This window comes from Colletotrichum fructicola, assembly GCF_000319635.2.
Source record: "Colletotrichum fructicola Nara gc5 chromosome Unknown KSG_Nara_v1_contig10, whole genome shotgun sequence".
NCBI classification, from domain to species: domain Eukaryota; kingdom Fungi; phylum Ascomycota; class Sordariomycetes; order Glomerellales; family Glomerellaceae; genus Colletotrichum; species Colletotrichum fructicola.
Genome location: NW_027094060.1, coordinates 491,741 through 518,613, shown reverse-complemented (window position 1 = coordinate 518,613; position 26,873 = coordinate 491,741). Strand labels below are relative to the sequence as shown.

Sequence of the window (26,873 nt, the reverse complement as noted above, 5' to 3'; positions counted from 1 at the left end):
ACAAAGAATCATAACCCCAAAATAGTTCGCCTCCTCGTTCTTATGCTCGTACTGTGCCTGCTCTCCTTGATCCTTGGCTGGCAATTCCCGACTTCTTTTGCGAGTTTCCACCAGGTCTTGCCAAGGTGTACTTGGCGAAAGCCCGAGCCAGGGCCTTCTTGCAGCTAATCTTTTGACTGCCAACAAAACTATCCACCGTCACGGCGATTGCCCTGTCAATGTCCTGCGCTGAGCAGTACTCTGACAGTCTCATCCTGCAAAAAGCTTCGCTGATGCGGATGATGGCTTCGAGATGGCGCACCTGATCAACAATTAGCAGAGATTCTGGTCGCCCATCATGGGATACTTACTGTAATTGGGTACGCGCCAGTAGCAAGAGACTCTCTTCTCATGTCGGCAAACAAACGTGCGACCTTGTCCTCGTCCATGTGGTACAACTTGGGACTGACACGCTCGCGTGCGTACAAGATGTACTTGCGGAGAAGTTCCTGAGGGATTTCGCCTTCCTTCTTCTGCGTCTCAGCTTGCGTGTCCTGCTTCTCGGATTCCTGCTCAACATCCATCGAGTCCGCAGCGGGCTGCGAGGATGCAGGGTGGCTGCGGCTGTGAGATCCGACAATGAAACGAGCGAGACGTTCGTCCTCCGCAGGCTCCACAGTGTCCCGAACCACACACAGAATGTCAAAACGAGAAAGAATTGGCTCAGTGAGCTCGACGTTGGCCGAGAAAGGGATAGTTGAGTTGTATCGCCCACCAATGGGGTTAGCTGCGGCAATGATGCCACATCGAGCTTGCAGAGTTGTGACAATACCGGCCTTTGAGATGGAGATGGTCTGTTGCTCCATGGCCTCATGGATTGACGTACGGTCTTGGTCGTTCATCTTGTCAAACTCATCAATCAAGCAGGTGCCCTTGTCTGCCAATACAAGAGCACCGCCCTCGAGAGTCCACTCTGAAGTGATGGGATCCCGACGAACACTGGCTGTCAGACCGACGGCACTGGCTCCTTGGCCAGTCGCGAAAACTGCGCGATGTGCCGTCTTCTCAACATACTTGAGAACCTGGGACTTTGCGGTACCAGGGTCACCAAGAAGCAGAACGTTGATGTCGCCACGGACTTGATGGGCACCCTTTCCAACCTTAGCAACACCGCCAAACAGGGACAAGGCTACCGCTGTCTTGATATCCGTGTGACCGTAGATGCTAGGGGCGATAGAGTTGATGATCTTATCGATGATAGCGGGGTCGCGAGAAAGCTTGCGAATTTCCTGTTCGTCTTCTTCCGTCATGCGGAACCCAGCCAGCTGATCGTGAGATTTGACGACGTTATTTGCTTCCAAAATGGTGGCAAAAACAGGGAATCCGTTGCGGTTGTTCAGCTGGGCATCGTAGTTGTTTTGGTAAATTCCGGTGACCTCAATCTCCTCGCCAGGCTTGGCCTTGTCAATGAGATCCCACAGTAGGATGACCTCTCTATGACGAGGCAGACGGCCAGCTGGAACGGTCCCAGGAGACTCTTGGAGAGTGAGCTTCTGGTAGTTGCGGTAGACCGTCTTCTCCGAGTTGAGCGTGAAAGGACCGCGGGATTGGCAAGATTGGCAGTAGGAGATCTTGACCTCAACATTCGACTCCTGCTGGAATGGCCCAAGAGTAATACCGCACTTGGTGCAATCGAACTTGACATACTTGAGCTGGGGGAAGACACCAGTTCGCTTGGTGACAACACCGCTGACCCTCACCAGGCAGTTCAAGTGCGATTGACGGAGCTGTCTCAGAGTGTAGTGAACAGGCAGGTCGAAGATGCGCACATGAATTTCGGAGTGGATGCGCTCGTAGTCGGGGTAATGCAGAAGAACGACATCCATGGCGACCTCGTCGAAGAGCTTCAGGACTTCTGCCGGAGCATTGGCCAAGTAGTAGGCGAGAAGTGCTTGAGAGGAGGAGAGATGGTCGTAAGAGACCTCAAGAGACTCGGCGTTGACCTCACCGAGGGTGCGAATGCGGTTTCCGTAGACCGAAGAGCCGTGTTCGTCGGTATATTCCGTCAAGAAAGCCTTGAATTCTCTCTTGATGGTCCTTTGGACGTTCGGTTGTGAAACCCATTCGGTCAGACTAGCAGCCTTCGCATCTTGCAAAGCCTCGAGAGAAAGCTCCTCCTCCAGAATGTCGGCGTCCATATCCTCATCAGGGTCTTCGTCGTAGTGGTGACGGCGACGGCGGGGCTGGGCCGAGAGATCAATGTCACCTTCATCGTCTTCACCGGGAAGGAACGCGGCGGGGATGCGTTGGCGGCGGGCAACTTCTCTGTCTCTGCGGTTGAGCTGAGATTCGAGTCGTCTCCTTGCACCCAAATCCATGTCATCAAAGTCGCCGTCGTCGTCGATGTCGAGACCCTCGTAACGATCGTCTTCTTTGGCCCTGTAATCGCGCTCGAAACCCTCGCGGAACAGGTCTACGTCGTCTTCGGCCATCTCGTCCATGTCGTCGAGGTCATCGAGGATCTCGGGGTCGTCCTCGATGTCCTCGTCATCGTCACCGCCATGAGCAACGAAGGGGGCAGGAGGAGATGAGGCCAAGGGGCTGGAGGGCGCTGCGATTGAGGACGTGCCATCGTCACCATTTCCACGACCACGCTTGCGACTCGCCCGCTCTGGGACTCCTCTGTTGGCGGAGCTGTAGTTGCTTCGGAGGGGGGAACTGGATGTTGTGAGCCATGATTTTCTTCTTCCCCATGGCAACAGTGGAGCAACCACTCCCGGGGAGGCAACGGTGTCATAAAAAGCTCACCTCATATTTGCGATGTCACAGAACGCATTCGAATATGCTGTTCTTCGCTGTAAAATGCGCAAAAAAGCGTTGCGACAAGAGCAAACTGGACAACGGTGAAGGAGAGGGGGGATTGCAGAGATGGGGAAGAGGGGGCAGGAGCACTTGGAGTGCGAAATTAGTTTGGACCCAGTCGCGCCCCTGGAAGAAACGCGATCAGGGGCGAGCGCGTAAAGTGGCACCTTTCCTCATTTGGACGACGCGTAAATGGGTTGACAGTGTGGGCAGCTGCAAGGGCTTGTCGCAGCGGACACCAGAAGCTGAGCTCAGGTCCCGGGGTACGTATCTGACGTACATAGTGCCTATCTTACAGTTACAGGTTACCTCAGACCAACGCGACTTGCCTTACTTTCGTCTTGACAACACCACACTCCGAACTATATCTCCCATCTTCAATCCGAAGGGAAAAGTCTGCCCACCATCCGTCAGTTTGATTCATTACACTTGATTCGGTTTCAAATTGGCCGAAATGTCAATGGATCCGCCCCAGCCGCCAACCGCAGCATCATCCAGCGATGCTGCGGCCGTCGCTGATGCGCCTGCACATGCGCCCAAGGCTGCGCGCAGTGAGAGCTTCTCTTCGCAAAAGTCTAGCGACTCCCAGACCGCTGCTGAGTGCGTTCCTACCATCTAACCCGCGTATCAAAACATTGAAAACTGATCATAATTCATAGGTTCATCCGAGACCAAATGCAGCTGGAGGCTGATGCGCGCGAAGCGCTCCCATACGTATGTCACGTCACTCAACCCGTAGCTGGGAAGCAGCATGCCTAACTATATTTGCCTACAGAGCATCGAGAACTGCACCAAGATTTTGGGCTCGCTTCGACAGAGCGTTTTCGCCTGCCTTACTTGCAATCCTCCTCCGGCCAACCCGAAAGATCCCTATAATCCTGCTGGCGTCTGTTACGCCTGCTCTGTCCAATGCCACGGCGAACATACTCTCGTTGAAATCTTCACAAAGAGGGACTTCACTTGCGATTGCGGTACGACGCGATACCCTGCGACCAGCCCGTGTAGCCTGCGAGTCAACCCTACGACAAATACCAAAGGTGGAGTGCACTCTGAAGAGCCGGCCTCAAACAACAAGTACAACCAGAACTTTAGGAACAGATTCTGTGCATGCGAGTGCGACTACGATCCCTTTCAGCAGAAAGGCACCATGTTTCAGTGCCTAGGCCTGGGCACGGCTGAGACTGGTGGCTGTGGTGAAGACTGGTACCATCCCGGATGTCTAGTCGGTATGGGACCCGAATGGTTTGAGGGCATGAAGAAAGACACAAAGACCAAAATCGACGGAGGCGATCGTGAGAAGCCAGCATTGCCCACAATCTCCGAAGACGCGGAGCCTCAGCCAGCGACACAGGCAGCAGCAGCACCTGGTACTGGGGAGGAAGAAGAGGAAGACGACGACGACGATGTGCCGATGCCGCCCGGTTTCCCTGGAGAGGATGATTTCGAAGCTTTCCTCTGCTACAAATGCGTCAACGCCAACCCATGGATCAAGAAGTACGCTGGGGCCAAGGGCTTCCTGCCTGCCGTCTTCTCGCGCCAGAAGGCTCAAGAGAAGGTTCAAGAGGAGAAGGTTGAAGACGACAAAGTTCATGACGACAAGGCTCCAGATGCGGTAACGCAAGAGGCATCCAAGAAACGCAAGGCTGATGATGACGGCTCCGAATCTGATGCTAAGCGACTGAAGAGCGACCCTGAGGACACAGACGGCCAGCCCGACAATGTTAAGCCTGAAGTTAAGGAAGAGGCCAGCAAAACAACCACTGCTTGCAAGTGGGAAGCGTTGCCCTCGCCACCTGCAGAGGAGTTCTCACTCTTCCTGAAGGAGGATTTCCGTGACCATCTCTGCAAGTGTTCGTCGTGCTACCCCAAGCTGGACCCGCATCCTCAGCTTCTTGAAGAGGAAGAGACGTACGAGCCACCCCTTTCCGATGGTGGCAATTCAGATCACGGCGGTTCTACCAATGGCAGTGGAAGTCTTCTCGAGCGTGGCGAGAGCGCTCTGCGTAATGTAGATCGGGTTCGGGCCATTGAGGGCGTCATGGCCTACAACCACCTCAAGGATCAACTTAAGCCGTTCTTCCAGAAGTTTGCTGAGAGCGGTCAGGCCATCGGCGCGGAAGACATCAAGTCCTACTTCGCTAAACTCAGGGGCGATGAGCAGGCCATCAAAGACGCAGGGGAGGCCGCCAATGGATCGAAGGATGATGATGATGGCCACCGGCGTGAGCAAAGCGGTTACTGAACCGACAACTTCCTGGTAACAACACTATTGCATAGTCTTGAGCCCAGGCTTGTATAATGTGGAATTCAGGGGGGCATTTATCTGAACGAGGAGTTACTGCGAGGCATGACGCACATTAATTTGACGGTAGCTCTGGCGCGGGCTTTAGTTGAGGCTTGGGATCCTTCCGGCTCCTGGTACACAAGACAATGAACTGGAGATGTACTCAGATGACCAAGCGCGCCGCATCACCAGTCGTGGGACTCTGTGAACCTTGAACGTCTTGATGCTCGCGGCACTCCTTGACCACATTGATCACCAAATCACTCAGCTATCGACACCTGTCTTTCTCGGGCAACAATGTCTCATCAGGCCATGCTGGCTATCATACGAACAATGACGTGTTGACCAGAAGGTATCTATCCATTGAGTACATTGAACGTCTCATCCACAACTGCGCCATGCGCGCAAGCAGAAGTAAGGACCTTAAATTGAGTTCAGTCAAACTCATCCAGGTATTTGAAGGACCATGAACGCACAACCCAAATGAGCAAATGCTGATCACAAGACACTCTTGTTATCGCAAAGCCCCCAAGCTCAAGCCTATAAACCTTGGCAAGCCATGCGCCCCAAGATACCGAATGGAAGCTGCGACAGGATGATATGACGTTCATCATGACTTATGTATTATAATAAGAGGCAGATGAGTATTTGTCCTTTATCTCAGGGCACAAGAAATATAAAGGCAGCAAGCGTGGGATAGGCTTGCGTCTCTGGCTGCATATCGGTCAATAACATCAAGTGGCCACAACATGGTTGACGAAGCTGTGACTGGTAGTGGCCATCACGGTCTCGCTCCTTCCATATATTGTCTAGATAAGCCGTCCGCCTATCTTGACCAATACTGGGAAGAGGTTCTTTGAGGCCTGACCTGCCTTGCCGGAACCTTATGTGGCCCGCGTGAGTCCTCGACAAGTGTTGCCTTATCTGTGATTCGTTGGGCAAGGTAATCTACGACGCGATGAATGATCACGCGCACCTTCCTCTATCGGGATGCCCGCAGTTCCCCCAGATGTTCCCCTCAAAAGCCACGATGTTTGTAGCATTCAGGTCGTGTTTATAAACTCGGCCGACGTCCTCGTTGAACCTCTGTTCCCTTTATCTCTCTTTCACGTTTTCGATCGTTCATATCTCCGTTCTGGGCCCAACGATCATTCTTGAACCTCACAACAAAACGTCATTGTTTTATCCCACCGAGTCGCCGGGTTTCCTCCCATCGCTCGTCTCATCCACCATATCATCAGAAGAGCCATGTCCTTCAATGACCCAGTATCGCCCTTGAAAAAGACGGCCAGCAACTTCGATAATGTCACCCACGCCACTCGTACGCCAAGCGGAGATGCCACCAATGCGCCCATTACCGCGGAGGGCGAGAAGTTGGAACGAAACATCACCATTCGGCAGATGGTCTTCATAGCTCTTGGCGGCTCAATTGGAGCTGGTCTATTCGTGGGTTCCGGTGCTGCTCTAAGCTCTGGCGGTCCTCTGAACTTGGTTCTCAATTTTGCTCTTGTCGGCCTCGGCGTTGGCTGTACAATGGGCTGTCTCGGCGAGCTTGCAGGTGAGTTGAACGCTTCCCATTCTCCATCCTCTATACTGACGAGAAGCCACAGCTTCCTATCCTGTAGCTGGCGCATTCTACGACTACTCAAGGCGCATGATATCAGAGCCGTGGGGCTTTGCCATGGGGTGGAACTTCGTCTTCAACTGGCTCATTGTTTTCCCTTTTGAGCTCACTACGATCGCGGCTCAGATCAAGTACTGGGTTCCAGACTTGCAACCAGCCTATGTGATCACGCCGATTCTCTTTGCCCTGACGGGCTCGTCTTTTCTCGGATCTCGTTGGTTTGGCGAACTCGAGCATGCTTTCGGCATCGGTAAGGCACTCGCTATTGCCGTCTTTATCTTTGCAGCTATCTTCATCATTGCCGGCGCGGTGCCAACGGATCCTCGGTAAGCAGAAGTTTCCACGAGTTCAGGCCAACGGATGTTAACAAATTCTAGACACGGAACCGGAGCCGAGTATTGGGTCAACCCTGGTGCCGTGAAGAATGGCGTGGCTGGATTCTTCTTGGTCTTCCGCACTGCTGGCATGTCGTACGGAGGTACCGAACTTCTTGGACTGACGGCAGCCGAGTGCAAAAACCCGCAAAAGGCCTTACCTCTGGCGACCAAGATTGTGTTTGCAAGGATCTTCTTCTTCTATATTGTTGCTCTTCTTCTCCTTGGTTTCGTGGTCCCTTCCAACGACCCAAGTTTAGCCTCCACCGGCCATGGTGCCAAGTACAGCCCGTTCACGTTGGCTGCCCAGCTCGCCAACATCAAGCATCTGCCCGACTTTTTCAATGTTCTCATCGTAGTTGCATTGATATCAATGGCGAATGCTAGCATATTCGCCGCCAGTCGAGCCTTCCAAGCTCTCTGCGAGAAGGGAATGGGCCCCAAATGGGGTGCCAAAGTCAAGTGGGGTGTGCCGGTGTATGCCTTCTTGGTAACATTCTTAGTCGGCCTGCTCGCCTTCGTCAACCTGGCCGAGGGCGGTGAAGCTATCTTCGACTGGCTGCTTAGTCTGTCGGGAGCCAGCAACTACTACACTTGGGCCTCAATTTGCTTCAGCCACATTCGCTTCCGCAGAGCATGGGCGGCCCAGGGCCACGACAAGGCCACCCTCTTGTGGCGAACACCTTTCGGTACCTGGGGGGCTTGGGTTGGCCTGCTTGTTTGCATCCTTGGTCTTCTGGCGAACGTCATTACCGCTGCGATGCCCGTCGGCGGCAAATACTCAGCCCAAGCCATTGTCCGCGACAACATTGGCACCGTCATTCCTCCATTCCTTTACTTTGGATACCGCTTCTACCAGCGCTTTATCCAGAAGGCCAAGAAGCCATTGCTCATTCCTCTGGAGGAGGTAGATTTGCGATACGGCCTTCGCCTTACTGCTTATAGGTCTGGCGCGGATCTAGAGCAGCCGACGCGTGTCCAAGTAGTCGAGAAGTGACATTGTTTGCGAGTAGGATTTAGAAGACCATTTAGTTGTTCGCGATTGGGGTACCGGAGTTTGACAGTCTTAAGTGTTCCCGCAGGGAAATCAAACGGAGTTTTCGTTTTGTGTAGCAGTACTGGTATAAACAGACTTTGGTGCATAATTATCACAAAGACGGTTCATTCATTCCATAGTATTCGTGACAATGACCGCCAGGTGCATCGTAATGCATGACAAACGTGACTTGAGGTATAATGCGACCGCTCACCCTTGAGCGTTCCAGCTTCCCAGACCCAATCCCCAACGCCGTTTACTTTTTATTTGGAATAATTCATTGGCCCTGGTGTCGACAAAGCATTTCAAAAGATTCACCAAACCTCCTCAGTCTCATTGACCAGAAGAGCCTGTGCTTGAAGTCGCACTCGAGGGCCGCGGCGGGGGCACTGGCATGCCCATGGGAATACCCAGATCTCTCTGCATCGGTACACCGCCAATCATGCTTGACTCGGGGGACTGGGGTCGTGAGTGCTCGTCACCCATCTGCTGGCTTCCGGCGAGCTGTTCTTGGGCAGCCCTCTGCTCCAACTCCTTTAGACGCTCCTTCTCGGCGGAGTCAATGAGATCGTCGTCGTCACTCCAGCAAGGATCCTCATCGCCGACCTCAGGCATGGCCATCCGTTTCCAAAATCGCAGCTCCTGGCGCGCGGCAACATCCTCAACGCGCCGATCCCACCTAGTCTCGTCCTCATCGTACTTGCGGCGGAACGTGCGCAGCAGCTCGTTGGCCTTGCCGGCGCGCTCTTGCATCTCCCAGATCTGCTCCCGCAACCTGCTGTTTTCAGCGCGTGCTTCGGCGAGCTGGGAGCGGTAGGATCGGTGCCACGCGGCAACGTCGGTGACGTGCTTCGCCTTGTATTCGTGGAATTGCTTGAGCATCGCGGCGAGTACAGTGGCGTATTGTGCGAGGAGGGTGGCATTGGCGTCTCGGCTGTACTTGGCCTTTTCGAGTGATTCGGACAGGATAGATATCAGCGTATCGAGGTTCTGTTCTTGAGCTGCGAGCGTTCAAGTCAGCATCTTTGGGGAGCCCGTGGCCTGGGGAGCGCAAGCCCCTGGGTGTTCGTGCGTACCGTTGATGTCGTCGGCGGCATTGTGAATCAGATCATCGTTGTTTACGCCTTGAGTCCTTGCGCGGCTGCGTACCCTGCCGAGACCAGAGACAATATCCTCAGTCACGCGACGGTTCTCCGCGAGCTGCCGACTCAGCTCCTCGACCATGCCGTAGATGTAGTTCAGCTCGGCCTGCTGACCTGCCGGGGTGGGCACGCCGCCCATGCCGGCAGGCATGTTGCCGCCGTTCATTCCGTTCATGAGGACGAGCTGCTGGTATTGTGCGTGGGCGAGGGCTTGCTGGGCGGGTGTGAGGGGGCTCGGTGCGGCGTAAGATGGATTTGGCGGCGCCGGGTGGTACTGTGGTTGGGGCTGCTGTTGCTGTTGCTGGCGCGAGATAGCGATTTGGAGCTGCTGTTGCTGATGTTGCTGTTGCTGCTGGGTTTGGTACTGCTGCTGACTGAAATGTTGGGCAGCTGGACTAGACGCGTTGGAGATCGGGTTGAGGGGGAGATCGCCAGTGGTTGATGGAGGAGCGGGAAAGTTCATGGCCTTCAGTCTGGTGGTCGCAACTGGCAGGCAGCTGTGAGGTGTTCCGGACGTGAGCCGGGGACAAGAAGCGATGGACTGGCCTTTGGAGGTGGAGCTTGTCTGAGGTGGGTGAAGCGCTCGTTCGTGGAAGGTACCTTAATTACTCTACTGCGTAGAGATCCGTGCCGTTTTGGGTTTGGAGGTGTGGAGGGCGAAGGGGGTGTGTTGCTGCAGGACACGCTTTTTGGATGTGATATCGCTGTATCCGTGCGGGCGCTTAGGGAGGAGCGGCTAAACCAATGTGCAGCCGCATCTGTGCATAAATCCTGCTTTCGAGCTTGCATAAATTGGTTGATGCAACAACGACTGCACCTGTCGGCCAACAATAATACGGCATCTGGAAACAGTGGTGGACAAAGATAAAACCGGGAAGGAATCGATAACACAAACGAGATGATACTATAACAAGAGTTCGGCTTCTCCAATTCCCAGTCCTCATAGCCTTCCCTCCTTCACTCCATCTCTCCAATCTAACCGTAGCCAAGCTTCTGCCCGCCTTATTCACTTCTTCTGCAGGTGTCTGTTGAGGATTGACGCCTTGGGCGTTTCCTCGCCCATTTCGATATCTTCGTCCTCATCCTCGTCGTGGTTCTCTCCCAGGGCAGTCGCGACGGCATACTGCGAAAGAATCTCCCGCTCACGAGCAACATCTCTTCCGTAGAGGGAGTTAGTTCTGTCAAACTCTCCTCGGCCTCTCTTGGTAGGCGTTTGAGGAAGCTCGGCGCCGTGTGCAAAGACGAAAGTGTCCATAGGGCGAACCCCAGCCTGCTCGGGTGGGCGCTGGGCGACTTTGAGGTTTCCCATTTGGCGACGGAGAGGGCGGAGGGAAGGCGAATCATCCTCCATTTCCATGGGATCATGAACGAACAGCTGATTTCCGGGGGCTGACATGGCAGGAGGAGCGGTCTTGACTGATTGGGGTCGGTCGGGAATACGCATCTCAAAACCACCTTCGATGGACTTTCCTGCCTTGCGCGGAGTGACGACCGGGGTGTCGGTTTGGCGCCATTCGGGGTTTGAGGGCATCTTGTTCTTCATGCCGAGAGCAAGATAGTGCTTCGGGCTCGGCTCGAAGTCGAGAATAAGACCAGCGCCTGGACTTCCTTCGTCGCCTTCCAAACCAGATCGAGTCATCTCAGGGTTGTGGAGTCGAAGGGCTTTCGAAGTCCGAGGGGTTTCGCTGCCCGGCTGAGTACGCGTAGCCTTGGGAGTCGACTGGTCACCAAAAGCACCACGCGTGGTAGGAGTGCCGAAGACGTCGGCGTCTTCATGAACGAATCCCTTAGGGACCCAGGTGTTGTTGTGGCTGCCTCGATGGAAAACTTCAGGGTTATTGTTGTTGGTTTTGCCGGCGCGGCCCTTGCGGGAGACAGGCTTGAGGATGCGGCGGCCAGTGACGGGGCAATTAGTGCTGCTCTGCGAATTGAAGTCTGCGGCAGAGTCGCTGTCCGAGAATGGCGACGAGACATACTGCTGACGAGTCTCTGCAGCAATTATATCCTCTACGTTGTCATCTTCCGCCGTCTTCGCCATCTGAGCGCCGGCGGGCCACAGATTCCGACGGACTCCATCGCCACCATCGGTGCCTTCGGTGCTCATCTTGGCAGAAATTTTTGCGAGCATCTGGGAAGCTCAACTGGGATTTAATTAGCATAGAGGGACCTCTCATCTTGAAGGTAGCTTACCTCTGGGAAAAAGGGGTTCCAAGGGGACGAAGGGCTTTGACACAAGTACAAGGCTCAACTTCAGGGGTTTCAAAAGCTGGCTGTGTGCTGGTGGCTTTTCTTGGCCAGATTGTGAACAAGAGGCAGAGAGATTGGTGAGATGAAGCACGCAGAGATTATTCTTCAGCTATGTTTCGGAGGAGCTCCTGCTGTCCAAGATATTCTGGTGCCATCTTGAGGTTGCGGGCGCTTCCCGGTCCAAGCTCACTGGCACCAAGACTTGATTATGTCGTCGGGTGAGTGCCTTCACGATCCATGGACATCGAGAAGGGTGGTGCTTGGTTCAGCACGGAACATTCTCTACTAAAGGCAGTGACTGGATTCTCAGTGAGACCCCATAGCGTCAAGTGAGTCTGGAGATCTAAGAAGCCCTCAACTCCAGCTAGATAGCTTCAAAAGGTGGGTTACCTTGTGACAAGAATCATCAAGTGTTGCTGTCCAAGTCCTCATTTAAGGCTGCGAGTGACCTACCAAATCTACAATGAGGAGTGACCATAGGTTCAGAGAGCAACTACTACCACAGCGCTCTCATTGATGACTAGCATGTTGGAGTCAAAGTAGTCTTTGACTTGGGAGGCACTTTCATTGGGCTTCTCGAATCATGGAATAGAATGGAATAGAGACAAGATGCTTCCAAAGGTTTCAGTAAACTATTTTTAACAATGGTATTCGTCTCGAAGGACTCAAAGCGAGCGTGAATCGAAGGTCATGAACTGCTATCTTGTCTCAGCAACTACCCAGCCGAGCACCCTCGGTGATGTCAATATGAATGTCTCTAGTAATTGACCAGGCTGGTCAGTCATTGACAGGCGCCAGATCTGTCTGCAGCTGGATTTTCCATCCACTCTAACCCTTCTGAGCATCAACCAAATGTGGATGCAGATGATCCTCCCGACAATTTGGCCGGCGCGAACCCTCACTCGGCCGGTCACCGCATGGATGGTTGTCCGGGGTGTAGCTAGGACATGACCACAGTCACTAACACGTCTACGATCCAGAACTTTTGGAGGCCAAAATATAAGCTTGCGGAGTCTCCGCCCTCTGAGCCGGGGCGATTTGAGGGTCACCGGCTCTGTTGCGGATGCGGGGTGATGCGGGGCAGTCGAGCTGTTGTCGTCGTCTCAGTGGTGTCCCCCGCCATCCGGTCAAGCCACCAGTCGGGCCGTTGGCTGCACCCGAACCGGGCCAAGGATCCAGGCCCGGGAAAGAAATAAACGAAACGAAACACTGCTTTTTCTCCGCTTGACATCACCAATGGCAGCTCATCTTGCCCCCTCCACCTCCCCCCTGCTGCATGGAACCACACTCAGTCTTCCCCGCCCCCAGCTATCCATCCCATCGGCCATTGCCATCTCCAACTTCTCCCGGTTTACGCATGCTACTTACGCGATGCACACTGCAGCTCATCGTCACGCTTGCTGATTTCTCCTAGGCTCGGAATTCGAGTGCGGGGAAAGATGCGAAAGCTGGCGGCCGGTCTTAAAATCTGACGGCACACGGCCCTACCTCGCTCCATTACTCGCTCACACCACTTGTCAATTAGACATTTTCACCAATTAACCTTAGTCCCCTGAATGCTAGCCCAACCTCCAGGGAGTCCTGGCCACCACAGATGAAGGTCCGGATGACGTTTTATGCGCCTGCCCCATGCTGCCGCAAGCTAATTGCGGCTTTCATTAGCGGGCATGTCCGTACGATGGTAAAGTGGTGAGGTAGCTTTGCGTCTACCCTGCAGTACGAGCTCTCGGGATGAACGGTTGGAAAGAGCTTTCTACCTCCCCAGCGGGGTTCACTTACCTTCCCTGCCGATGTAACTTCACCTAGAGCGATCTGCAAGCAACCACGAGTATAAAAGTTACCTTCCAGCCGGGTTCGCGGGTCCTCTCACTTCTCGAGCCAAGCTCGCCAGCATCTTCGGAGCCCGAGATTCACCATGGCGAGACACCTCTCCATCTTTGCGCTGCTGACGACGGCAGTCTCAGCGGCTGTGATCCGACGAGACTACCCGAGCGACGATGCACTTACGAAATGTCCCGGCTACCAGGCTTCGAATGTCCAGACATCTTCCAACGGCCTGACTGCCCAGCTTTCCCTCGCTGGAGAGCCGTGCGACGCCTACGGAACCGACCTGAAGGATCTGACACTGACTGTCGAATACCAGACTAGTAAGATAAAAGACAGCTCGTAACAGCCCCAGCCTTTGTCCGAGAGTGCCTAACAGACTTTCCAGATACTCGCCTGCACGTCAAGATTCAGGATGCCAACAACACGGTGTATCAGGTGCCCGAGTCGGTGTTTCCCCGTCCCAGTGGCCCTGGGGTTGATGCGGCGCAGTCCAAGCTGCACTTCAACTACACGGAGAACCCCTTCGCCTTTTCGGTCAGCAGAACCGACACTGGCGAGGTCCTGTTCGACACTTCTGGCGCCAACATCGTTTTCGAGAGTCAATACCTTCGTCTGAGAACAAAGCTGCCCGACAATCCCAACCTATATGGCCTGGGCGAGCACTCAGACCCTTTCCGGTTGAACACGACAGATTATATCCGCACTCTCTGGTCTCAAGACTCCTACGGCATTCCATCAGGCGCAAACCTGTACGGAAACCATCCCGTCTACTATGAGCATCGCAAGACTGGCACACACGGAGTCTTCTTCCTCAACTCCAATGGCATGGATGTCTTCATCAACAAGACGGAAGAGTCCGGACAATACCTTCAGTACAACACTCTCGGTGGAGTCCTCGACTTCTACTTCGTTGCCGGACCCTCTCCTGTCGAAGTGACACAGCAATACGCCCAAGTTGCTGGGCTCCCTGCTATGATGCCATACTGGGGTTTCGGATTCCACCAATGTCGTTATGGCTACCGGGATGTTTTTGATGTCGCCGAGGTTGTTCACAACTACAGTGTCGCCGAGATCCCCTTGGAGACAATGTGGACTGACATTGATTACATGGATCGACGCAGGTAAGTCACGCTTGAAAAGAGATTACCTCGGTGTTGCTGACTTTCGAACCAGGGTCTTCTCTCTGGACCCCGACCGTTACCCTCTCGAAAAGATGCGACAGCTTGTCGACAAGCTGCACGAGAATGATCAACACTATATTGTTATGGTAGATCCTGCCGTGGCCTACCAACAATATGAGCCGATGCTCCGAGGTATCGAGGACAACATCTGGCTGTTGCGCAGCAATGGTTCAGTCTGGATCGGTGTCGTCTGGCCCGGTGTATCTGTTTTCCCCGATTGGTTCTCCGAGAACATTACCAAGTACTGGAACAACGAGTTCGCCACATTCTTCTCAGCCGAGAGCGGCGTCGATATCGATGCTCTCTGGATCGACATGAATGAGCCGTCCAACTTCCCATGCTACTTCCCCTGCGACGACCCGTACGCATCTGCCGTTGGCTTCCCACCAGACCCGCCACCCGTCAGAGAAAACCCCCGTCCCTTGCCTGGCTGGCCGTGCGACTTCCAGCCCCCGGGAACCACCAACTGCTCGAGTCAATCCAAGCGCTCAGATTTGGCCCAGAATGTATCACCAAGAACCTCGCCCTTCAGCGAGAAGTTCGAAAACCTCATTCTTGCCGAGCGACAAGAACCAGGTGACCAGAAAGGTCTGCCAGGAAGAGATCTCTTGTTCCCCAAGTATGCCATTCACAACAAGGCGGCATGGGATACAGAGTCAAACGCGGCTGCCGGCGGCATTTCGAACAAGACGGTCAATACAGACGTGATTCACCAGAACGGTCTGACAATGTATGACACTCACAACCTTTACGGGTCTATGATGTCGTCAGCCTCTCGCGTCGCCATGGAGGCTCGTCGCCCCGGCCTCCGTCCCCTCATTATCACTCGTTCTACCTTTGCCGGTGCCGGTGCTCATGTTGGGCATTGGCTAGGCGACAACCTGTCCAATTGGTCTCTTTACCGCATCTCCATCTCCCAGCTCCTTCAGTTCGCCTCTGTTTACCAGGTACCCATGGTAGGCTCCGATGCTTGCGGATTCGGTGACAACACCAACGAGCAGCTATGCGCTCGTTGGGCTGCTCTGGCCGCTTTCTCAACCTTCTACCGCAACCACAATTCTCTTGACAGCATCTCTCAAGAATTCTACCTCTGGGACAGTGTCGCTGAGAGCGCCAGGAGAGCAATCTCTATCCGTTACCGCCTGCTCGACTACATCTACACGGCCGTTTACCAGCAGACAATCGATGGCACCCCGGTCATCAATCCTGTCTTTTATCTGTACCCTCAGGATGAGAAGTCGTTTGGACTGGATCTTCAGTACTTCTACGGCGATTCGATCCTGGTAGCACCCGTCACGGAGGAAAATTCCACGTCTGTTGATGTCTACTTCCCCGACGACGCATTCTACGACTGGTACACTCATGAGACCATCCAGGGCAAGGGCGAAGTCGTCTCTTTGACTGAGCAGAACTACACCACAATCCCGCTCTTCATCCGCGGCGGCTCCGTGCTGCCCCTGCGCGCCAATAGTGCCATGACGACCACTAAGCTCAGGGAAGAGAACTTCGAGCTTCTCATTGCCGTAAACAGGAATGGAACTGCCAAGGGCCAGCTGTATCTCGACGATGGCGTCAGCTTGGAGCAGTATGGTATCACCCACGTCACATTCGATTACAAGGACGGCAAAGTTGCGGTTGATGGCGAGTTCGGCTACAGCACGCCGCTCAAGGTTTCCAAGATCACCTTCTTGGGTGGCGGACAGCAGAATGGAAAGAGGCGGGAGTCCATCATGACAATCGCAGTTGATAAGCCCTTGACCGGGCCGTTCGTGATTGAGATCAACTAGACCGATGTTCGGGTCTTAAATGGTGTACATCACCCTTTCCTAATGCATATACATAATTACGAAGAGGAGTTCTTTCGCCTTGTAACTTCCCACTGCTACCTGTGACAAAGACTAGTTGACTGGTACAAAGATTCGGTCAATGTCCGCAACCCAAGATGAGTCGGTGCTAGCGATGGTGATGGTGTTGCTCGATCCCGAGTTGAGATTGCAGAACAAGGAGCTGCTTCCAGGAGTGTTGCCATCAGCAGTCGGCAGAAACGCAATGGTCTGTGAGACACCGTTGCAGGTCACCGTCGCCCATCGCTGACTATAGTCGCCGTTGAGATGCTTGATCCTCACCGTGGTGCGACCGGTCGCCTGGGCGCTGACGCTCGAGAGCTGAACCGTACCGCCGGCCGACCCGCCAACGTATCCGGCCGCGGCGCTGCCGCTGCATCCCGTGCAGGAAATGCTCTTCGCGCCGCCCGATAGCGTGGCCGACTCGCCCTCATAGGAGGTCTCGGAAGGTCCGACTGCCCAGGTTCCCGCGGCGACGTTGGGCGTCCAGTTGACGCGGTCCGCGAGAGTGATGGTTGTGCCGGAGATGGTGAGCGGCAGCCAGATGTAGGTGCTGCGCATCAGGTTCGTGCTGACCCAGCGGTCGCCCATGTAGATGACCATGTCGCCGACGGACAAGATGTAGGACGTTTGGCTGGTGAAGGTGTTGGAGCCTACAGGGGCGAAAGTTGCCCACGAGGACCAGGGGCCCGAGAGGGACGTGGCGTAACTGTAGACCTGCAAAGAGTGAGACGAAGGACGATGTGTCAACGGAAAGGGGGAGAACAAACATTGTCGTTGGGGTTCCAGCCGGTGAGCTTGCTTCCGAACATGAAGTAGTAGCCATTACGCTTGAGAATGGCGGGGGACTCGATGTTGGTGGTCCAGAGGTAGACGTTGCTTGTGACATTGAGGTAGTCGGAGGTGAGGGCGTCGATGCGCAGACCATTGGGCCGCTGTACAGCTCGTCAGATTTTATTTAGAAAAGAACAAGCATGGGGAGCCAAAATCTTACATCCTCAGTCAACAGATACGCGGATCCGTTGTCGTCCTGGAACAAGCCAATGTCGCGGCTCTCGAACCCGAGAGGCCGCCAACTGCTGATGTACGTGTACTTGCCGCACACGGTGTCCGAGGTAGCCACGCCGACCTTGGCCTCGCCGTAGTTGCTGCTGTCAATGTGCAGGTACATGACGTACTTGCGCGTCGACGAGTTGTAGATGACCTTGGGCCGCTCGACGACGCGGTTGGGGCCCAGGTCGCCGCTGGCGGTGCGCGAGAGCAGGGCCCCGACGTAGGTCCATTCGACGAGATTGGTCGAGGAGTAGCAGTTTACGTTCTGGAACGCCGAGCCTTCGGTCTTGTCCTCGCCAATCATGTAGTAAGTCGAGCCGACCTTGGTGATGCCAGCGCCGTGGGCTTGAATGTGCCGGCCGGTGTTTGTCTAGTTTCCAACCACAGTCAGTTTATCATTGTGACCAAGGGTCCCGAATCAAGCTGGGCATCATTACCGCAGTCCAAGTGCCGCCGGGAATGATCTGGAGCGTGGCCTTTGCAAGACCAGCTCCCGCAAGGAGAGAGGTGAGGCTGTGGAGCAGACGCATGGTGTGGCCGTGTAAGTCGGTTTAGATCAATGCTCTCTCTCTCTCGCTGCAATGCTGTATCGATCGTGGACGAGGTAGCAGAATCGCAAACCCTAACCAGAGAGGTTCCAATCGCCCAAACATCGCGCTACCTTGGATTGTAGTTATAGTTTCCCATGCCTGGCAACACACAATTGATCAGTTCTGCGCCATCGTCAGCTGCGGCCCTCGGCTCCGGCATCCCCACCTCACAATCCAATTCGCAACGCTCCCAAAAACCTTTCGTTCGTGGGCTTTCAGCCTGTAGACTAGACGGACAACCGGCTCCCTCGGCCGGAGAATTAGTGGTTCCTTCAATTGGAAGCTTGCGCCTGGTCTTCGCCCCGAACGGTGTGAGTGGCCCGCCAATATCCAGGTGGAGGTTGTGGGTGTAGTGCTCATGTGTTCACCATCAACAGCCTTTCTGGGATACCAAAGCCGCTCCGAGGTTGCAGCCATTGAAGCACTGTGTCATTAGCAAAAGGGTGGGCGAGTCGAGAGGCAGGCACAGGCACACATGCGCTAACCACACTTCCCCGCAACCCGGTGCGACGCTGGCGTGTCGATGCTATGTTTGTCCAATGATTCTTCGGCCCTGGCGGGCGTCGGCTGATCTACCGGCGGAGCATCACCGGGGTGCAGTACCGAATCCGGACCGGGTCTCAAAAGCTTGGTTCACGCGCGACCCCACAGCGTGCACGATGATATTGCAGTGTTCCATGGCAACTTGTTTGATTCTTTCTTGACTTCCCTATTGTTTTCTTTTAGTTATTTTCCTTATTCCTGTCCCTGAAGAGGGGTCTTTTTATTCCCTGCCATATTCCACTTGGTTTCCAAGTTGCTGCTCATGGCGAATCGAACCAGCTGTCTGGGGACCGACCAAGCGAGCCCCCAGCCAAGTAAGAAGCGAACAATTTTCGAGCAGAGTGTCGTTCATATCTCGTATCAGTCGTTCCCGGATAACTCCCGCCAATCGATGAAAATACGCCGTATAGTATAGGTCGACAAAAAGCCTTAGCGCCGCGCCAGCTTTCGTTCGCTCGTTCAGAACCGCATCGTATGCTTCCCCGTTGTATGTTCTACGTGTCCACCTCCATTTTGTCATCGGCGTCTCCTGCGTCGGCTGCCTCCTCGACTTCCTGTTTCGGCTCTGGGAATGCTACCGAGATGGAATCCTTTGAGTCTCCCCCACTGACTGTGCCGCCGCCGCCGCCAACAGCTCCGTTGCCAGCGCAAAGACGATACTCGCCGTCTTCTTTACGCTCTATGATGCCCTCGTCAAGAGCCCACTTGGCCAATAACCGGTCAACCCCAAGCCGCTGGCCCTCGCCCTTCTCCATGTGTCTGCCAACATGCTCTGTCCACTCATCCCATGAACCAGGACCTTCGAAGACGCTTTGACAGTCAGGTTTGGGACATGCTGACTTTTGAGGCGGCGATCGACGTGTCACAAGACATGTTGTTTGCATCTCTTTGACATGGCCCTCCCACTCAACTTGAAGCTTACTGTCGCCTTTGGCGATCGCCTTTTTGATGGCAAAAGGAGCGTGCATGCGGCGGAGATGTTGGGTAAATAAATCCTTTCGGTTGAACTCGTTGCCCTTGCCCTCGATTGTGCTCTGCGGGCAGGATGAACAGCGGTAGTATTGGAGACACAGATGCTGGGAGGCAATATGTCGCTTCCACTCATTCTTCGATCCAAAAGTACTAGTGCAGCCTGCGAACGAGAAGGCGCAAGGGAATGGTCTGGTATGCGCTGCAGCGATGTGTTTGCGAAGTGATGAGGAGTCCTTGAAGGGTGCATGGCTGCAAAGTGTGCACCTCGTCTCTTGCTTCGGTGTCGCTTTTTGGAGGGATCTCCTCTGCTTGGGCTTCGAGTTGGGAGTGTTCATGTCTATCGAATGCATCGTGTCGTCGGCGCCAGACTCGTGGGATGAACTGTCTTCATGATTTGTAGTCGTCACCCCATCAGGCAGGGTAGTCCGTTGTTGCCTCTCTACCGCAGGCGGTGCCTCGTCACTAAGATGGCGAACGTGGCTCAATGCCTTCAGTTGTTCTGCGGCCTCCTGCATCTCGGCCGAATCTTCGACATCATCTTTGCCATCAATGGCTGCAGCCGCCGCTGCAGTGGCGTATGAGATCCCTGACGGCGTGGTATCTAGACGACTGAGTGCCTCGTGATAGGCGGCGTCTTTACTGTCTAAAGAGCGTCGGTGCATGGCTGGTGTGCTTACTGCCATCTCCCTCGCTTCCAACAATATGCGGCCGTCCTCAACTTCTTTTGCAGTTGCTTTGATGCCTGATGATCCCTTCAATTTCTGATACAGGTGAATCATGTTATGCGATGTGATGTATCCTAAGAAACAGCAAACTTTGTCGTGCTGTACAACGTTCCAAATGGAGTGTGGCATTGATATCAGGAGCATCGTGGGCGGTCCAAGGAACATGCCCTCTACTTCGATCTTGGCAGCCAGAGAAGGAGTGTTGTGTAGCCAGCCGTTGAAAAAGGACATGTCTGGACTGGCGTCTCCTACGAAGGTGGTGCACACAAGCACTCTTGCCTCGTCGAACCGCAGATCGGTGACGGACGCAGGGTCGATCAGCTGATCCTCTTTTGACTTTGTATGGGATTCAGCGTCGCCGTTATGCGGCGATTGCTGTACAGCCCGTGGAGGCAAGGGGGCCAGGCTGAGGCTTTGGCCCTTCCCAGGGGTGAGAGTAAACAGAATGGGAAGTTGGGGTGGCGGGGATGGACTTTTGCTTGCGCCATTTGTGAGCTTAGCAGATTGAGCATGTTCTTGTTGCCGCAACAGCACAATCTCTTCATGCAATCGCGGCACGCTGAACGGCCTCCCAACTGTGCTGAGTTTGTGTAATGCTTCAATCAAGTGATATGTGAAGGATTTCCCCGTCGTTTCCCGGGCGGTCTGTTCGGAGCCGCACGCGGCAATGGCTTGCTTGAGTCCATGGCTGCCACTCATGGGTATGTCGCGAACTGTGCAGGTATCGAGCAGAAGCAAAATATCAGACTGCGCATCCTCGAACAGGCATCGAACGCCGTCCCATTTGAGCTTCGCGGCGTCTTCTCGGTTATTGCTAGGGAGAAGCGGTCAGAAGAAAGCGAAGAGATGATGGCGGCGGATGCCCGACTCACCAAGCCCAATAGAGCTGATTGTCCGCAACATAGCCGTAGCCAGCATAGTAGATGATCAACAAGTGGTTGTTGCGACCATGCTCGAGGAACGAGGCCATCTGCACGCCGAGCTTGATGCTGGGATTGGGCACCGTTGGGATGGTCCATCGATCGGTTCGATAGTTGTAGCGGTCTCTGAGGATGTTTTCCAGGGCTGTGAGATCAGCTTCGGCCGAAGTGTCTTCTTCCCATCGCAGGAGCAGGACCGAGACGCTATCATACGGGGGGCGCTCGGTCTGACGCTGGATCAGCATGGCAGCATCCTGAAGATGCCTCGCAAAGGACTCGAAATCATGGCGCTCGGCTGGAGGGGCCTCGGGGACCTGCTGTTGCTGTAGCTTCAAGAGATTATATTAGCGCCTTGGTCTAGAAAGTTCACGGGCAGCATGGGCGACAATGACGGGCAGGGCCAGGACATAGAGTCTCGTGAGGATGGATTGGGAGAATCGCGCGAGCTCACCGATTCGGGGAAAGGCGCAGGCTGGGCAGACTCCTTGGGCGCGGGCAAGAGTCGTCTTTTCTTGGCCGGTTGCTCCATCTACAGATCGAATCAATGGACGACAATTGGGTAGTCAGGGTGATGATTCGATGCGGTGCGTATAGATCATGAGAGGCGACAATGGTTGAGATTTTGGAAGGCAGGGCAGGGCAGGGTCGGCGATGAAGGAAGACCAGGTCCAGCCAGCCTAGGCTCGAGGCTTCGGCGAGGCTGTGTGCCTCAATCATGACCCACCCCATGTGCTTGTCTGATTGGCCACAGTACACCATGGATGCACCCGAATGTCGCCCGGCCGTTCTCCATTTAGTCCTTCCACGTCCTCACCACCAACCCCTCCACAAAGATTACCACCAAGGTACCTACCTACTAGTCTTCTTTTCCTTGCCCTGGAGACCTTACCGACCGGCCACCGCACCGCATCATCTTCCTCTCTCTCTCTCTCTCCCTCCACCCTCCCACCGACGCACATCAATGACTTGCTGGCTATTTTCCTCACCTCTCACCTTTCTGGGATATCTTCCCCTCACCATTCAATTCCTTCGGGGCTAGGCTGGGCTGGCGTTGGCTAGCTACCCCTCCGCCTTGCCCCCCCTCTTGGGGTATCCGAAGCCCGATAAGTGGCCGTGTCCACTGCAGCCACGACCTGACTGCGGCCCTCGAATGGAGCCACATGTCTCTCGGTCATGCTGCAAGGCAGCTTAGCTTGCTAGCTCCATCGGACACGCCTTAGGAGTCGAGGCACGTTGCCCGTTGTCTGTCAGCCATGGTAGGTAAGAAGAAGAAGGAAGCAGTCGATCAGAGACAGGCGCACGGCATTAGCCTTGCTCGCTCACTGCCGTTGAATTCATCCAAGGTACGGTTCAATTGTACCGAGCCGTCCTGATCTGACCTGGCCTGGCCTGGCATGGCCTGACCGACACTTTTCCGTCTCCGTCTCTCTCTGTCTCTCTCGCAACAGCCCAGGTAGGTAGCTCACCGACGTCCGACCTTTGGTTGTTGCAGTATTATGCCGTGCCATGCAGTACAGAGAGAGATACAGACGACACACCACGCCAGCCAGCCAGTCAATCTCACCGCAGACACGTCCAAGAAGGCAGACGGCGGACCACGGCACAAGACCCAATTCTGGTCTGACAATCAACCCGGGAGAAGTCGTCGCCGTCGCCGCCGAGGGAGAGATGCTCCTCATCCTCCTGCAAGGCCGATGACTTACACTTTCACAAGGCATGGCTGCAGGTGTCCAGCCCACCCCTCCAACACTTCATCACTCCATTCCCTCGCTGCCGCCGGCCAATTGGCGTGCGTCCCTCCCCGTCTCGTCAGGTTCCAGTGCATCCGTGTTCCTGTTCTTCTTTGGCCCCGTTGCAGCCTTCCATCGGAGGGGCACCACGACGCGTTGCGCAAAGCTGGGCGGGATCTTCGCTTCGCAGATGGATGCACACCATCACTCGCGCTCTGTTGAGGTCCAGCCTAGCGCCCTACCACGTATGTCTTTCTTTGTCAATCTTTGGGGGGGTGTAGGCCATTCGCACCACCAAATGTCTGTTCATGCCCTACCTGACATTACCTGTCCTACTTTGCGACAGGCTTGTTGTGGTTGTAATTAAGCTATCGCACACTTCGGCTGAGTGCCCCATCACCACTACGTAAAATAACAGAGCTCCAGTGCCTTGACCCAGACCCCTACAGAGCTTACTGAGCGCGCACTGCAGCCTTTCGTCTCTGCCCTCCAGCAGAGCAGTTTGGCTGCCTCGGCTGGGGCACTGACGACCAAGACGATGAAGGGTCTTTCCTGGAAGCAGGGGACATAGCTCTGGGAGCTTGGGGATAAATAAGCTGCATCATCGCTGGATGGTGTGCCATGCACAGCCAGGTCTGGAATCATGCAACTCTTGCCTACTCGAGAACGTTCATCGTCTCAGGCAGTTCCATGGTCGACATGCAATTCCGTTGAAATGGCACTTTTGGATCCGACTTTATGCCCCTTTGCACTTGAACATTCATAGGTCGTGGCATTTTGGTGTGATTCGATGTTCCGCGCACTAGGTAAGCGGATGAGGCGCCATTGCTGCAGAGTCCCAATCACCAATCCAGCTGGAGCCATCAGGAGCATGCTGCGGCATCGAGACCACCAGCAGGCAAACTGCCGCCTTAGGTTGCTGTCGTGTTCCCCAGGGCGTTTTGCCAAATTCATCGCAGTACCAGGCAGAGGGGTTGGTCACGGAGACAATGTGAGAACCACTCTGGGCACAGCGGCTTCTGACTCCGAGTCGGGGAGTGGGTCTCCGGGTAGGGAGGCGCCCGGAGTCCGACCGTCCCGCCCGTCGCTCCCGGAGACTCGTCAGCGGTCGGGCTTCCACGGAAGCATGACCTCTCACTCGTTGGTCCGGTACCGAAAGCGATGGGACCAATACGAGAGTCCGCTAAGGCCAGAGACGCAGCTCGTGTGGATTCTATTACGCCTCCTCGGCCTGACTGCTCGGCTTTCGGCGATATGATGGAGCTGCAGGCGAAAAAGGGCCTCAACAATCGAGGATTTCAATATATCTGCCGTCCTAGTTAATTCGCAGAAACTTGCTTGACCGCCAAGTCGCTTGCTCGGCCAAGCTCATGGACCCAAAAATGCGAAAGAACCATCTTCTAGAAAACCGCTTGCCGAACGAGCCCAAGCGACAAGGAGATTCCATGGTGGCGGACACTGGTAGAGTAAAAACCTGTCTTGATGTGGCGGGGCCTCTGGGTCGGCCCCAAAGCCCCGTTGGGCACGATCGGGGGCCATTAACCATCTTCTAGTTCAGAGGCAGGTGACTTGAGCGGATTGAGACTGTATCGCCAAGAGAGACCATGAAAGACAATGCGAGCAATCAAGAGGAGCCAAGCGAACGTGCTCCTGTCACAAGAGCGCGTATGAGTGGCGATTTCGATAGCTGTAGCCATGCAGAGAGACGCGTGCGAATGACTGACTGGCTGTTGGGTGACCTGACACTCTTGACTCTGGGGTGAGTTCCTCGGAGGCGTCCATGCCAACAAGCCCAAGCCTTGCACAGCCACGCGGGCCACTGGTTTCGAACTTCTTGTTCGGTACGCAGCACGCTCCGTGACCAATCAAGGCGTCGGACTCGCGGCTCTTCTCAACGCAGAGGGTGGGAGCTAGCGCGGCCAGGCGGCACATGTTGAGCGGAAGAACAATTGTGTTGCTGACGTGCGGGCAAGGTCACGGGAAAGGGTCCCTTGCTTGCAGCTGTCAGGTTATGCGTTACCTTACCTTGGGAGAGAATGGCAGGATATCTGCTCAGCAGCGCAGCGCAGCGCAGCGCAGCGCAGCGCAGCGCAAGCTCAGGAAACAGCTGCTTCTTTCGGGGGAGGCCGCAGAAGCGGTGGGTGTCAGCCAGCATCATCAGCTAGACATCGCAAAGACGCCAATTGAGGGAAATCTCTTGAAAATTGAATTGGCATAATGCTGATGCCAAGTAATGCGACGCCTTTGCTGTCCGTGAATTCGAGGCAGGCGGGGGAACTTGCTGAGCAGCTGAGGTCAGAAACAGGCCATGCCATCATGGTCATCACGGGCCTCGATGCCCTGGCCGAGGATCTGGTGGGGTATCCTTGCTGGTCCTGACGTTTCGCTTGTTCAGTATTCGGTACGGCTCTGATACTGTATTTCAGGCTACCTTATGTGAGTGTCCGGCGTTAAGTAGGAGACGCAGCTTGTTTCTCGGCCTCCGGAATCGACGAACGGGACGAGACTTGTTTGACTGACAATTGCGTGGCGGGTGAGTTAAACTCGGACTCGTTTATCAGACGTCAGTGTCGGGAACGAGATCCAGCGCCATCATCGGTGAAGGACTGAGGACCCCCGACACGCGGTGGGGCATTTGGCGATACCCCTGCTCCTAGAGATGGAAGAAGACGCAGCTTTGTCGAATGGCTGAATTGCGACCGGCGGCCTTGAGAGAGGAGTGGTTTCCAAAGAACAGGACGGTTCTAGTGCAGGTTCCCGGGATCCTACCTACAGCAAGAAACCACCTTATTTAGCCGTCCAGTCCAAGGGCCAGTCTCCCGCGCTGCAGGGAAACATGTTGAGGGGTTCGGCGCCATCTGGTCTCCAGTAGAGTAGTAGTAAGCGACCTTACTTTGAAGGAGCTTCGGGTAAGTCGCAGCCAGATTCCCGTGCGGTACCTTAGGCTGTTTGCTGCACTTGGATTTGCAGAACGTAAGCGGGTATCGTCTGTTCGTTCTGCCTTGCAGCGTGCCTTATGTCCGCTCGCGACATCTGAGCATTCTGAATGGATCGAAGACGACAGAGCGCGCGGGATGACCCAGTGTGTTGACCATAACATGCAGCATGATAACTCGTACAACCAACCACAAGTCTGTTTGTTTTTCGCGGGGCCTTGAACTGAGGCCTGGTCGATTGGATATAAGTGACAGGATAGCCGATGTGATGCAGTGTGCGTCGAATAAGGAAGCCTCTGGAGAGAGGCATCGTGGTCTTGGCAGCGTACGGCAGATAGAGTGCGTGAGAAGCTGAGCTGACCTCGCTTCATTCCATTACCTACCTACCTCAGGTAAGGTACTCAGCCGAGGGCCGTCGAACAAGGTAGACCGCTGAAGCCCGTGAGAGAAGAGCGGCCCGGCAGGTGCTGCGCGGCGGGCTGTCGGCAAGGATGGAAAGGACGTGCAATTTTTGAGTTCTTCCATCTGGCTCAAGTTGAGCCGTGTCAAAGGCGAGGCCGCGAGGTCGAGGTATTCCATTGTAGAAAGCCGGTATCCGTAGTAAGATCCATTAAAGCAAGTAGGCAAGTAGCCAGTGTCTTGGCGGTGGTTGCTGACGTTTGGCTGAGCCCAAGGCCGCATCCCTCCGTGGGGAAGGGAAAAAAGGAAGTTCGCTTCCTCCGAGAAGGCGCATCCACTACGCAGTCAAGTCAACACCGGGGACACATCCAACCAAGCCTCCCCCATCCCACTGCCTGCCCGACCCGATGCTGCCGGCCTCCGTTGCTTGTCATAAACCTCCGTCGGCGCCCTCTTTCATGCCTTGCGAATACTCTGCCGTCTGCTTGCTCCTGAAGCGAATAAAGATCATCGTCGCCTTCGTCGTGCGCTAGACCTCTCTCTGCCGGAGCTTCGCTGCCACGCTACCCCCTCAACGCCTTCTAGTGGGGGGACGACCTGAAGAT

At 54.9% G+C, this 26,873-nt stretch overlaps 8 protein-coding genes across 8 annotated transcripts; 3 read left to right on the top strand and 5 right to left on the bottom strand.

Moving 5' to 3' along the window:
• Positions 1-40: 40 nt before the first annotated feature.
• mcm2 (DNA replication licensing factor mcm2) lies at positions 41-2,792 on the bottom strand (the record flags this gene model as incomplete). The annotated part of the gene is made up of 3 exons (XM_032020561.1): positions 41-301; positions 351-2,697; positions 2,788-2,792. 3 exons carry the CDS (start codon positions 2,790-2,792, stop codon positions 41-43), a joined length of 2,613 nt encoding a protein of 870 aa, XP_031882421.1.
• Positions 2,793-3,295: 503 nt separating this feature from the next.
• On the top strand, positions 3,296-5,083 carry mlo2 (the record flags this gene model as incomplete). Its single annotated transcript, XM_032020562.1, has 3 exons — positions 3,296-3,441; positions 3,501-3,555; positions 3,617-5,083. The coding sequence occupies 3 exons, from the start codon at positions 3,296-3,298 to the stop codon at positions 5,081-5,083; spliced, it is 1,668 nt and encodes a 555-aa protein (XP_031882418.1).
• A 1,290-nt stretch (positions 5,084-6,373) lies between these two features.
• On the top strand, positions 6,374-8,120 carry CGGC5_v015654 (putative amino-acid permease; the record flags this gene model as incomplete). Its single annotated transcript, XM_032020563.1, has 3 exons — positions 6,374-6,683; positions 6,736-7,075; positions 7,127-8,120. The coding sequence occupies 3 exons, from the start codon at positions 6,374-6,376 to the stop codon at positions 8,118-8,120; spliced, it is 1,644 nt and encodes a 547-aa protein (XP_031882419.1).
• A 372-nt stretch (positions 8,121-8,492) lies between these two features.
• On the bottom strand, positions 8,493-9,764 carry CGGC5_v015653 (uncharacterized protein; the record flags this gene model as incomplete). The annotated part of the gene is made up of 2 exons (XM_032020564.1): positions 8,493-9,160; positions 9,236-9,764. The coding sequence occupies 2 exons, from the start codon at positions 9,762-9,764 to the stop codon at positions 8,493-8,495; spliced, it is 1,197 nt and encodes a 398-aa protein (XP_031882424.1).
• Positions 9,765-10,307: 543 nt separating this feature from the next.
• CGGC5_v015652 (uncharacterized protein) lies at positions 10,308-11,405 on the bottom strand (the record flags this gene model as incomplete). Its single annotated transcript, XM_032020565.1, has 1 exon — positions 10,308-11,405. The coding sequence occupies one exon, from the start codon at positions 11,403-11,405 to the stop codon at positions 10,308-10,310; it is 1,098 nt and encodes a 365-aa protein (XP_031882425.1).
• A 2,058-nt stretch (positions 11,406-13,463) lies between these two features.
• On the top strand, positions 13,464-16,343 carry agdC (putative alpha/beta-glucosidase agdC; the record flags this gene model as incomplete). Its single annotated transcript, XM_032020566.1, has 3 exons — positions 13,464-13,695; positions 13,761-14,496; positions 14,549-16,343. 3 exons carry the CDS (start codon positions 13,464-13,466, stop codon positions 16,341-16,343), a joined length of 2,763 nt encoding a protein of 920 aa, XP_031882422.1.
• Positions 16,344-16,454: 111 nt separating this feature from the next.
• Positions 16,455-17,983, bottom strand: CGGC5_v015650 (uncharacterized protein; the record flags this gene model as incomplete). The annotated part of the gene is made up of 4 exons (XM_032020567.1): positions 16,455-17,117; positions 17,171-17,335; positions 17,395-17,823; positions 17,891-17,983. 4 exons carry the CDS (start codon positions 17,981-17,983, stop codon positions 16,455-16,457), a joined length of 1,350 nt encoding a protein of 449 aa, XP_031882423.1.
• Positions 17,984-19,080: 1,097 nt separating this feature from the next.
• On the bottom strand, positions 19,081-21,732 carry CGGC5_v015649 (uncharacterized protein; the record flags this gene model as incomplete). The annotated part of the gene is made up of 3 exons (XM_032020568.1): positions 19,081-21,097; positions 21,156-21,532; positions 21,655-21,732. The coding sequence occupies 3 exons, from the start codon at positions 21,730-21,732 to the stop codon at positions 19,081-19,083; spliced, it is 2,472 nt and encodes an 823-aa protein (XP_031882426.1).
• Between the last annotated feature and the right edge of the window lie 5,141 nt (positions 21,733-26,873).